This window comes from Neltuma alba, unplaced genomic scaffold, assembly GCF_004799145.2.
Source record: "Neltuma alba isolate B1F8T4 unplaced genomic scaffold, ASM479914v2 tig00005577_pilon, whole genome shotgun sequence".
Classification (NCBI taxonomy): domain Eukaryota; kingdom Viridiplantae; phylum Streptophyta; class Magnoliopsida; order Fabales; family Fabaceae; genus Neltuma; species Neltuma alba.
The window spans coordinates 27,278-40,641 of record NW_021634163.1 but is presented as its reverse complement, the minus strand read 5'-3'; the positions used below and the strand labels follow the sequence as shown (position 1 = coordinate 40,641).

The 13,364-nt window shown below is 35.5% G+C and overlaps 2 protein-coding genes across 2 annotated transcripts; both read left to right on the top strand.

Annotated features, from left to right (window-relative positions):
• Nucleotides 1-2,386: 2,386 nt before the first annotated feature.
• LOC114748039 (probable 1-deoxy-D-xylulose-5-phosphate synthase 2, chloroplastic) lies at nt 2,387-5,790 on the top strand. The gene is made up of 10 exons (XM_028936394.1): nt 2,387-2,529; nt 2,681-2,842; nt 2,931-3,095; nt 3,213-3,363; nt 3,468-3,739; nt 3,914-4,187; nt 4,289-4,596; nt 4,683-4,964; nt 5,059-5,343; nt 5,448-5,790. The coding sequence occupies exons 1-10, from the start codon at nt 2,440-2,442 to the stop codon at nt 5,592-5,594; spliced, it is 2,136 nt and encodes a 711-aa protein (XP_028792227.1). The 5' UTR covers nt 2,387-2,439; the 3' UTR covers nt 5,595-5,790.
• Nucleotides 5,791-7,669: 1,879 nt separating this feature from the next.
• LOC114748040 (probable aldo-keto reductase 2) lies at nt 7,670-12,796 on the top strand. The gene is made up of 5 exons (XM_028936396.1): nt 7,670-8,127; nt 8,223-8,423; nt 10,049-10,221; nt 10,354-10,456; nt 12,197-12,796. Exons 1-5 carry the CDS (start codon nt 7,783-7,785, stop codon nt 12,533-12,535), a joined length of 1,161 nt encoding a protein of 386 aa, XP_028792229.1. The 5' UTR covers nt 7,670-7,782; the 3' UTR covers nt 12,536-12,796.
• The last annotated feature ends 568 nt before the right edge of the window (nt 12,797-13,364 follow it).

Sequence of the window (13,364 nt, the reverse complement as noted above, 5' to 3'; positions counted from 1 at the left end):
AATTATAAATTTACGTAAAAAAAAGACGCATAGCTATATATAATTGGAAAACTTAACACAATATATATGAGAAACTCTATCTAAGTATTTTCTTTTATTTGCAATATCTATCGTAATATAATTATAATTATAATTATGTTTTGTGTATGGTCTGATACAATTATTTTTTTTTGGAATTAAATACAATTATTATTATATTATGGATCTTTTGAATGTTACATAATTTTTTTAATAATTCACAAAAAGGACAGTCAAGAGTCAAGACAATAGATGCCTCAATAACCAAAAAAATAATCACGAATCTCCACTAATTTCCAGCTAATATATATATTAAAAATAAAAAAAATAATTCAACACCATTCTTTATGCAACAAGAAACAATGTAAACAAGCAATATCAGCATTAATATATAAACTGTTATGTTTATAACAAAATAGGAGAGTGCGAGTTGTTTCTCTATATTATGTGCAATGCTTGAGATCTAGTATTAATTAAGGAACAAACGAGTAATTAAATTATAAATATGAAACAATGTATTTTTTAGTTGTGATATAAAAAGCATTAAATATATAGAGGGATTAATTGAATAAACCTCAATTCTCAGAGATACAGTGAACCTTGTCTTACCGTAAGATTCAAATAGTCAACAAATTAAGTAAGAAAAGAAAGGGGCAATAATAAACTTGATTGTTATATGAATATCAATCATAATATACAGTTACAATTCAATCTCTGATATTGTTTCGGATCTTAAATATAAGAGGTAAATAATTACTTTAGGTATATTAATAAAATTAGTTATTTGTCAAGAAAATTTATTATTTTTTTAAAAATCACTTTTAATAATTTATATTAAAATGAAAGCTAACAAATGAATGGAAATTCCTCTAAATATGTGGAAATGCAATAATGTAGATATTAAAATTAATTCACATCTGAAGACCAAAGTAACTCTTCAACTAGCTTATTTTTCCTAGTTTATTATTTGTTATGTTATGTGAAAGATCTCGTCCCTCTATACTTGTGTTTAATTTTACTCCATAAGTTAACAGATTTGAAAAAAATTTCCCATTTTCTTGTATTAAAAATTAAAGGAAAAGATTTGCAAGATGAAAATGATTTGAAAAGATCATTTTGGCCCCATTTTTTGTAACATTTTTGTCATTTTCGAACTTTTCCGGCATTCCTCAGGCACCTCCTGCAGCGGCACCGTTTCCATTGTCGTCACCGGCTTCAGCCTCCGTGAAGATCACTGTCCCCAGCCTCCATAGCCGTCACCCTCTCTACGCAAAGCATCAGCAACGCAAAGCAAGAACTGGTCAAGAAATCGACAAGCCCTAAAAATACAACTTCAGAATCGTGAAGCACCAGAGCAGAAAGCGAAATCCACCACTTCCAAAACTGTCGTCGTACACTCCTTCTTTCTTTTGCCCAAACCTTTGCCAATACCAGTACATGCAATGAAATCGGCCGACGGTGACTCAGACTGAGATCTTTGATTGTTGTTCGACTACAGCTGCAGAACTTCTTCTTTGTCTTCTTGGTTTTTTTTTTTAAAACTCATTCTTGGTCAATTTTTCTAGATCCAGCTCTTGTTTGATGCGGTGGTCTTGTTCTTTCCTTTTTTTTTTAAATGGCAGAAAGTCTTCGATGTTTAGTGCGATCTGGTTTGACAATTCGATGCTTAGTGCGATCTTGTTCAATGTTTCCGGACGCTGGTGTTTCATGGTTCTTCACGTTGGATATGGTTGTGGAGAGGAGAGGAGAGGAGAGGACTGATGCGAGGTAACCTGTTTCAGATTCATTCACGAGCACCATAATATTGCATACTGCAGTGAAATCTAAATCTAGATTTAAAAATTTCAGACAATTCTCCTAGATATAAGACTTTTTTTTAAGTGTAATTTATACTACAAAATGAGTCTTATATTTAGGACCAGAAGAGTAATTTTTAAATAAAAATTATTTCTTAAAAAAACTTATAATTAGGATATTATATTTATTTTGAATTATATGTTTATTAATTTTTTTTTAAAAAAATAAAAATATTAAATATTAAATCTCTGCCTTTTATATTAAATTTGAATGGTTAAAATTTAATAAATATTATAGTATTCATTAGTGTAATGAGCACTAAAAATGTAAGAGGACAGGCAGTTTTTTTTTTAAAATAGTAAAAAAATTTTTTTTTATACTTTTTAAATTCATTTCAGGGCTATTTTGGTCTTTCAAACCTTAAATGAATTATACCTGTAAAGAATAATATGAGGGAGCATTATTGTTCCGCAAGCAGGGAGGGAAGAGTCTTGGACTTTTTTTGCCATTTCTTCCCTTTAAATACGGAGGAGCAGCCTCTGATTCCAATGAAACATTGCAAATGCTCTCTGCCTAGGCCAAAGCTCTGCCTTTTCTCTCTTCCACCCCAATACCATTACTATCATGGCATCTTGCGGGTCCTTCATCACGCCAAACCAGACAATCCCTCGAAGCCGTAAGGCTCCTATACCAATTCATGGTGGCAGAAAGCAGGTTAGCCGACTAGGCACTACTTTTGTTTATAATCTCTTTATGGGTTATAACAATTCTCTTCTAAAGCCTTTTCATTTAACAATGGCTGCCATTCTTCTTCTTCTTCTTCTTGTTGTTGATTGATGATGGTGTGTGGTTCTCTATGTTCCAGCTCTGTGTAAGGTCTTTGGCAAACAGCTTCGGTGAGGAGGAGAGGACGATGATAAGGAAAGATATTGATGGGTGGAAGATTAACTATTCAGGGCAGAAACCAGCAACACCATTGCTGGACACTATCAATTACCCTGCTCATATGAAGAATCTGTCCACACAGGTGAACCATTTGTTTAAATCGCTGTACTGATAATAATTTCTTGTCTTTACCCTTCACAATACTTAGAATTTTCAATCATATATGTCAGGAGCTTGAACAACTCGCAGCTGAGCTGAGGGCAGATATTGTGCACTCTGTTTCAAATACTGGAGGCCATCTTAGCTCAAGTTTAGGAGTGGTGGACCTTGCTGTGGCTCTGCATCATGTTTTTAACACCCCTGATGACAAAATTATATGGGATGTTGGGCACCAGGTCTCCATCGTCTTCCTTCTTCTTGAAATTATGATTTGGTCTCATACTTTCTACGTTTCCCATGATTTTATGGTGTTAGTTTTCCATGAGAGGGTCTAAAAGGCAATGAATTTGCAGGCGTACCCACACAAAATCCTCACGGGTCGAAGGCAAAAGATGCATACCTTGAGGAAAACTTCTGGGCTAGCTGGATTTCCTAAGAGGGACGAAAGTGTTCATGACGCTTTTGGGGCAGGACATAGTTCAACAAGCATATCTGCTGGTCTTGGTGAGATTCTTAAACCTTAAGAGACAGTTTTTGCCCAATGGATTAAAAATAAGAGAAGTTCTTAATGCTCTGTTTTTTCCCCCCACTATATGTTCATATGGCAGGGATGGCTATTGCAAGAGATATTTTGGGAAAGAATAATAACATCATTTCGGTGATTGGAGATGGGGCCATGACTGCTGGTCAAGCTTACGAAGCCATGAACAATGCAGGATTCCTTGACTCTAACCTCATCATTATTCTTAATGACAACAAGCAAGTCTCCTTACCAACAGCTACCCTTGATGGCCCCGCAACCCCAGTTGGAGCACTCAGTGGTGCTTTAAGCAAGATTCAAGCCAGCACCAAATTCCGCAAACTCAGAGAAGCTGCAAAAGTAAGTTTTCATCCTTGGATCTATGCCTAGAACATGAAGGATAAACATGTTTGTGTACATATAGGTAGGCATGCATGTGTGCTTTGACAGAATCAACCTATGAATTCTTCAACTTTTGCGCTTATGTTGAACTTTCAAAGGTCTGGGATTTGACTGTGATTTGGTCTGGTGCAGAGCATCACGAAGCAGATAGGAGGGCAAACATATGAAGTTGCAGCAAAAATGGATGAGTATGCAAGAGGGATGATCAGCGCTACTGGGTCAACTCTTTTTGAGGAACTAGGCTTGTACTACATCGGCCCTGTGGACGGTCATGACGTGGAAGATCTGGTAAACATTTTTCAGAAAGTGAAAACCATGCCTGCACCGGGTCCAGTTCTGATACACATTGTGACAGAGAAAGGAAAGGGATATGCACCGGCCGAAGCAGCAGCTGATAAAATGCACGGTGAGATTGAAAATTCTGATCTAGTTTTATGATCTTACATAGCAACGATAGATCATGGTAATGAAGGATGCTAATGTTCTTTCTCTCTCCCTCTCTCTCAGGCGTTGTCAAGTTTGACCCAAAAACAGGAAAACAGTTGAAGTCAAAATCCTCCACTCTTTCCTATACCCAATACTTTGCTGAATCTTTGATCAAGGAAGCCGAACAAGACAAGAACATAGTTGCTATTCACGCAGCCATGGGTGGTGGGACGGGTTTGAATTATTTTCAGAAGAAATTCCCAGATCGCTGCTTTGATGTGGGTATTGCTGAGCAACACGCCGTGACATTTGCAGCTGGGTTAGCTGCTGAGGGTCTCAAACCATTCTGTGCCATCTACTCAACTTTCCTACAACGAGGATATGATCAGGTGAGCCAAAAACTGAAGCACTTCACTTTAGTAACAGAAACTCTCATAGCAATCTCACAGAACCATGGTTCATAACTTTTGTGTAGGTGATCCATGACGTAGATCTTCAGAAACTACCTGTCCGTTTTGCTATGGATAGAGCTGGATTGGTTGGTGCGGATGGACCAACTCATTGTGGAGCGTTTGATATCACTTACATGGCTTGCCTGCCTAACATGGTGGTCATGGCTCCTTCTGATGAAGCTGAACTGATGCACATGGTTGCAACTGCAGCAGCAATAGATGACAGACCAAGCTGCTTTAGATTTCCAAGAGGAAATGGAATTGGAGCCCTTTTACCACCCGATAACAAAGGAACCCCACTGGAGGTTAGCAGAATAGTAGCTCACAGGTCACTCTTAATTCAACTGAACATTTAAGGAATCCAACTATAACCATCCTTTTTTCCCCTCCATTATGCAGATTGGAAAAGGAAGAATACTGACAGAAGGAACCAGAGTTGCAATTCTGGGATATGGGTCAATGGTTCAACAATGCCTGCAAGCTGAAAAATTGCTAAAAGCACAAGGTGTATCTGTGACAGTTGCTGATGCTAGGTTTTGCAAACCTCTTGATACTGATCTGGTTAAGCGACTAGCAAAGGAGCATGAAATTCTGATCACAGTGGAAGAGGGTTCTATAGGAGGTTTTGGATCTCATGTTTCACAATACCTTAGCTTGGCTGGTTTACTAGATGGACCCCTGAAGGTAATAATAATAATAATAGTTCTTCCTCATATCACTCTTCCTTTACCATATCACCAAGAATTTTTTTTCCAGTCTAATTTTCTGTTCTGAACTTTTGGTTGCAGTGGAGAGCGATGATGCTTCCTGATCGATACCTCGATCATGGATCACCCCAGGATCAGCTTGATGAAGCAGGCCTTTCATCGAAACATATTGCCACAACAGTCTTGTCTCTTCTGGAGAGGCCAAAGGAAGCTCTGCTCTTCATTTAAAAGGAAATGGCTAATCAAGGAAAGTTAAGTGGATCCGCCACGCCTTTGATGCATGTATCGAAGTTAAAGAGCAATGATCATAAGCCAATGAAAGGCAGAAATTGGCTCAGGCAACAATACTTGATGATGATGGACTGAAAGTGCAATATAGTGTTATAAATTTTTTGTATATCATTGGAACTATTGTAATTAGCGATGTTATGAAAAATAATGATACTTCAATATGCTTTGTTTGGTAAACACAATAATCTTGTCCTTCTCTTAGTTCTACAAAATTCTTGCCATTCGCACAAATAAGGAATCTTATTTTCATCAATATCAGCTCAATTGTTAGCGTATAAAAGGTCATGAAAGATCTTACCGTATGTACCCAAAAAAAAAAAAAAACTACAAGCTTAACTAAAAACTAAGAGGAAAATGTCCATGTAGTTTCACTTGATCTTTTAATCAATTTCTTACAGTTTTACCTAAATAAGTTTCATGTAGTTTTTTTAATCAAATTTTTATAATTTTGCTCAATTTTAATTATGTCCCTATAGTTTTAGGTGACGGATAAAAAAATTGGGGGCCTAATTAAAAATAAGATAAAGTTTTAAGGATCTAGTAAAAAATACTATAGATATCTTACTAAAAAGAAGGTGAAATTATAGAGATTTGTGAAAAGAAAAAAAATTGAAGAGACCTGATTAAATAAAATTTATAGGAACTTGCAGATTAATTTTTCAAAAAATGATAAAAAGATTATGAATTGAATTGAATTTATTTTTGACATGTCACATATAATTAGTTTACTCAATCTAACCCAATAAGTTGCCTGAAAAGAATTAATTTCATATTTCCTAACTATAATTTATTTATTAAAATCTAGAATTACAATTATTCACATGCCCAACATAAAAGAAATGCATAATTTACATTTCTTTTCTCATTTATTTTAAGAAATATTTAACTTTTTAAAAAATAAATTCATGACTTTTCTAAGATGCGCATGTGGTCCAAATTGTAAGTTATAAATAAACCAGATAACACAGCAATTCAACGATTTTACAAAGGGGGCATACAAGGCTTGTATGATTAATGTTAGCAACTTTTGTATGTTGAAACTGAAGTTGGAATAAAAATTAATTAATTTAATGTGATTTATATTTAGATAAATTTTTATTAAAAAAAATAAACTTGACAAGAGTTGTTTTGATGAAGCCAATTTCCAAAGATTCAAATATAAAATAACTAAAAGTCAAAAGGTTGTTTCCAGTTCCACTGCACTTTTGATTCTGCGGCTAATTTTCTCAGAGTTATCCCAAACTTGTGGGCCAAAATGTTTTGGAAAAATTTCACTTGACCCTGCTGCAGAGAATTAATATAGTCAACCTCTAAAAAAAATTCTCAAATGTTATTGCAACTCTAAGGACCGAAGTTTCATCAGTGAAAAGATAAAAATACTCGTATTTTATTTCTTAAAAACCATTCTTACAAACTGTCAAATTCAAGTTGCTGATCCTTCTAAATTTTATGGGTAAATGAACAGTTTAAATTTGACCATTCGCAACAAACATTTGATAATTTGTAATCTAAATCTAATGATTTACAAAATATTAAAAAATTTACACCACAACTCCAAATGTAATTATTTTGACATAAATAAATAACTCAAATTTAGCAATTCACAATAGAAATTCAATAATTTGCAACATAAATTGAACAATTTGTAAAAAATATAAGAGAATTCACAATTCACAAATACAATTGTTTTAATATGAATAGACAAGTCAAATTCAGCAGTTTGTCAAAAATATAAGAAAATTTATAATCCCAAAAATTAAAATAAGAGTATTTTTGTCTTATTAATAATAAAATTTTGATTACTAGGAATGCAGTAAAATTTAAAATTTTTTTGGGGTTGATTGATATTAATTGTTTAGTAGAGTTATTGAAATTTCCCAAAATGATTTTCCCCGAAAATCAATTCGGCATGACATAAACGTGTCGGCAAAAAAAAGGCTATACTTATATCAGTCCAAAAACACAAGCCATATTGAGGAATTCTGATTCAGTGAAGCAATGGTGTCTGTTGCTCGCCTGTTAGATTCACGCTACTGTTTCAACTGATTATCCAAAAAAATTCTCTCTTTCTAAGTTCAGCTAAGTGTTAGCCTTATCACATTCAGAGTGGAAGCTCGACCTGCTAATGGCACTTTGGCCTAGCGGTTTCAAGTTGCTCCCGCTCGCGGGAGATTGTGGGTTTGATCCATCTCGCTCTCAAGCCGTTCCATCTTGCCGCTGTGCGCTCAAAAGCTCGACTCAGTTCACAGAAATGGGAATTCCAAAAGTGGGTAGGATCAAGCTGGGTTCACAAGGCTTGGAGGTTTCGGTCCAGGGACTTGGTTGCCTGGGTATGTCACCTGCCCATGACACTCCTAAACCCGAACCCGACATGATTGCCGTCATCCGCCACGCCATCCAAAACGGTGTCACATTTCTCGATACCGCCGATGTCTTCGGTCTATACACGAATGAAATTCTCCTCGGAAAGGTATGCTCGATTCCAGTCCTTTTGTTGCTTCTTCGCGTTTAATCAAGTATTCTGTGTGGGATTCTGACGAATTGGGTGTCAATTTCTTCGGCCAGGCTTTGACGGGAGGTCTGAGGGACAAGGTTGAATTGGGCTCCAAATTTGGACTCTACGTTGCGGACGGCAAGGCTGGCATCCGTGGAGATCCTGCATACGTTAGAGCGGCTTGTGAGGCCAGCTTGAAGAGACTGGAGATCGATTGCATTGATCTCTATTATGTTATTCGTACTGATACTCGTGTGCCTATTGAAGTCACGGTTCGTCTTTTATCTGCTTTGGATGCTCTTTTTATTATCTGGGTTAATTACTGTTTATCAGTGGGGCCGGGCGGGGGTGATGTGGAATCCCCTACACCTTGTGTTTTCACTAAAATGGGGCTATAAGATAGATAGGCTGTTGAAGTAGACACTAATGAGAAATTAATCTTAGTAATAGTCATAATGAAAATGTTTTTGCACACTAAAAATAAATTATCATTTTAACCTTCACATATTTATATTGGGTGCTGAAATCAGATATTTTAAACCTGAGGAGGCAAACAGGCTTAGACCAAAACGAAGGGAGTTAATTTGTAATGTGCCGTATAGAATACCTCATCTAGTTTTTAATGTAAGAGCTTTGTAACAAATTTGAGTAGATAAAAAAATTAGTTAAATTAGTTATTTGTAACAAATATGAGTTGATTTTCCTAAAGTACCATTTTTAATTACGACCCTTGAATGGAAATTGCTTAATATGTGTAATTAATAAAGATACTTTAGAGAATGAATTACAAATTTGGGAGACAAAATGAATTGAGGCCTTATATTTAAGACTAAATTCAATTCCTAACAGGCTTTTATATTAAAGACTGGTGGTAGTAGTATAAAATATATTGTGTAGCAAAACCTAAAATCCTTGATATAGTAAGAACTGTGTGCCATTGCAGAAGACTGAGAACTATCGTTCTTTGTTTTGACTCTTCAATGATCTATTATTTATACAGTATCATATAGAATGCTGGAGCGGGGTGATTCTGATGTTTTTCTTATAAGATTTCCCCCCTTTTGAACTAAGAAACAATATGAGATGTTTCCGGCACAAAATTAATCAGGATTTGGGAACCCTTGTTACGTATTATAGCCTCGGTTTATCACTCATATCTTGGATCTTTTCCCCGAAAGTTGTAAAATTTATGCTGCATGATCATATGGTGGTGTCTTAGGCTTCATAAAAATGAAACATCATATTCAGTTTTCTTTAAGTTATAGGTATTCTGTCTATGCTAGATGGACAAAAAGGCTAAGGAACACTTTTCCTTTTGCAACGACTCATATAATCAAGATTTTTTTTTCCTTTCTACCCTCCATTTGTACCGTTTTCTGTTGGCAAGAGTTGACCAGTTCGCCTCACACTATCTTCTTTTATGTTTGTTTTTTCGGTTACATAGAAGGTCAAAGGCCAAGGGAGAGAATTAACAGGGAACGGGTTATGGGAACTAGGAAGGGATACTTATCAAATCCAGACATACCAAGCTCACCTAATCTTAAACATTGAGTTTGGTGCAAGATATGCTCTTTGTTAACTTGCTATCTTCATAGACTTCATTATACGAGAATTTCAGTTTTCTCTGTAAAGGTATTTCTGTGATTCTTTGTTACTAAGAATGCTTTTGTGAATCTGCAATTTATCTTCCATGACTTATTTCAAAGAGATGGAACTTTGATAAATGGAACTGACAATTGGTCCGTAACTGATATGCATCCATTTCAACATGTACATGGTATAGCTGTTAGAGAATGAAAGGTAAGACGTTCTATAAAATTTTGATTTGTTAACATATAAAAAGCTATGTGCATATGATATTGAACTGTAAACTTATTTTTACATTGTTTATTGTAAGATTGGAGAACTCAAAAAACTTGTTGAGGAAGGAAAAATAAAATACATTGGCTTGTCTGAGGCTTCAGATTCAACAATCAGAAGAGCACATGCTGTTCATCCTATAACAGCTGTGCAGTTGGAGTGGTCCTTATGGACAAGAGACGCGGAGGAAGAAATAATTCCAACTTGCAGGTGAGTTTTGAACTACTAAAGTTGCTACCTATAGTATCTAATAGTATCTAATTTTCTCTTTATTGGTGCTTTTGATAAAAAAAAATAGGTTTTAACTTTGCAACCTCTGATCTTGCATTTGTGAAATTTCAGAGAACTTGGCATTGGAATTGTAGCATATTGTCCTCTTGGACGAGGATTCTTCGGATCAGGAGCAAATGTGGTTAAGAGCTTTACGGAGAATGACTTTCGGAAGGTCTGCGTTTATTCTAATATGCATTATGCACTATGGTTGCATTTGTCATAATAAACTAGCTTAGCTCCTAATGGTTTCAAGGCCCTTCAATGTGAAAGTCAGTAAATTGTTGGATTTTCTTAACCTTTCGTGTCCCTCAAAATTTCAGTTATAGTTCAAGCATTCAAGATGTAGTAGTAAAATGTGGTTGAATTTGGTGATCTTTCTTGCGGATTTTATGATCATATTTCAGTAATACAATACAACGATTGCATTCCCTAGCATCATTTTGTTTAAAACCATGCATAAACTGGATAAATTGTGTGAAGCCGGAAAAAGAAAACTGGATAAATTGTGAAGAGAATGACACAACTGGTGTTCCCATGCTTAGCTTTCTTGATGAATTTTGAGTAATGTCATGATTTTTGGAAAAGAGAAACATTGTAAAATAGCTTAGCTCTCTTGTTAACTTAAAGAATCCTTGTGTATGTTTTCTTTTTGGGCAACATGTTTTCAAATTCAGTCTCTGCATACAGTCTTATTCCAATGTACCATTTTTGTTGTTGACTAGGTTATTTTTAGTAGGATTGGAGTTGAGAGTTGGATGAACATAGGCGTCACATAGATAAAAGCTCTTATGATGCATCAAATTTTTATCGACTTACAAATCTAAAGTCAAATTTTGGCCAAAAAGAATCTAAAGTCAAATTTACCGCTTGAAAATAGGTGTCACGTAGATAAAAATCAAATCTAAAGTTGCCAGCACGCATAAAATTGAGATAGCTATACTGAGTCAGTATGTGATGAAATGCCATTCATCAAGGCATTTATGTTGATAGGTTACCAATGAAATTTGGGATAACTATACTGAATCAGTTGAATTTACATTAAAGCATCATTGGTATTCTTGCATTGAAGTGGCCGGGTCATGACCTTCTGAGGACATTCAAGTTTGTAAGTAATGAAACTTTGTGCGTAAATAACTTTAAAGGTAGTAGAATATCGTTGATTTGTTCTCCTTTTTTGTGATGCAAGATGATAGTGAACTATAGTTGGAACAATTATAGTTTGTAACCTGAAATGGTGATAGTAATGGACAACTGTTCTTACGTTTGCTTGAAATTTCACTAATAAGTAAGAAACCACCCCCCCCCCAAAAAAAAAACAAAAAACAAAAAAACGCCTGCGCGCGCACACAAAATATTTATATTTATGAGGAAGGGTGAAAGGACGTTGTAAATTGAGTTGCTTCAAAAAATTCACTGTCTTTTATTTCTTCCCCATTGTCAGCATGTGAGGTTATTAATGTGCACTGTGAATAACATATAATACAATATTTTAGTTCTACACCTCACGGATGATTACTCTAATTATTACCGTATGTTCTCCGTAGACAGACAATATATATTTATTAACGGGGCATATATTACACTGATCTACTCACTTCCATATCCATTATGTAATCTTGCCCAACTGTGGCAAGGGATAAAATATCTAAAAACACGGGGAAAAAAAAAAAAGGACTGAAAGATGTGAACTGTTATGATATACTATATGTAATTTCAGAACATGCTGTGACAGACTTATGCCTTGACTCATGTAGTATCCTTCTTAAGGCTGAGATTTAAAATTTGTCCTGCCTGACACTTTGTTTCGATGTAAATGATGGAAAATGTCTACATCGATGCTTGAAATGTCTGTTATTGATAGATTGATACTGAGGAATAATCTTATCCTTGTATGTGTTGTACCTCATTTCAGCTTGTGCCTAGATTCCATCCAGAAATCTTGAAGCACAACAGTATTATATTTGAGAGGGTTAATGAAATGGCTAAAAGGAAGGGATGCACTCCGTCGCAGCTAGCATTGGCCTGGGTTCATCATCAGGGAAATGATGTGTGCCCCATACCAGGAACCACCAAAATTGAGCACTTGAACCAAAACATCGGGGCTTTGTCAGTTAAGCTTACTCCAGAAGAAATGGCAGAACTTGAATCTTTCGCTGCCGGGGATGCGGTCAAGGGCGAAAGAACTCGACCTGGACTAGCTACATATAAGGACTCTGACACTCCTCCTCTTTCTTCATGGAAAGCTGCATAAGCAAGTTCATCCTTATTCTTTGTATATTCAGCAGGTATCCTTGTCTCAAAGGTGTTGTTATATTAATAGTCCTTCTAGATTGAGGGCAAAGAGAGATGGATGGTATTTCAGCATTTAATAGGGACACTGAGGATTTTCAATACTGCCCTCAAAACTAAATCTGGCATTTTAGCAGGCATTAGGATTACTTTGAATTGTATAATATCATGAATGAGAATTGCGATCTTTTCATACAAATGCTTCAAGAAGTGGCTGGTCAAATGAGTGGTTAATACCCTCCTCCCTGTTGCGCTCGCACACATATATCCTTCATGTTGATTGGGAGACGAATGGTACAAAATGAGTCTTATATTTAGTATTGTGGGAGTTTCATATTTACTGCCCACACAGACCAACAACATATTTTCTTAGAATTTAACACTGATTTTCTTAGAATTTAACGTGAGATTTGACATTAATCTTCCACAATTTGGTATCAACAATACTCATTACTCAACTTTAGGGCTGGTTTGTTTAAACCTTTTTTCCCGTTAAAAAAGCACTTGTTTTTGTGGGGGGAAAATACTTTTGCTAAGATTTAACGTTTCTTTAGTTTTTTGAAAATAACTAGAATTTTTTGAAAATTCTGACGATTTGGAAAAGCTGCCTGGAGATAATCAAATCTACCTTATGATAATGAGGGGAGGCTGTACAGACTTTTTAAATGGTTCTGAGGTAAATATCTTTTTTTTTTTGGTGAACGATGAAAAACAAAACACGACTAACGACCATTACAATTTACCCGGACAACATATAAACCATCGAGGTCTTCTTTCAATGTCTGGGGCAT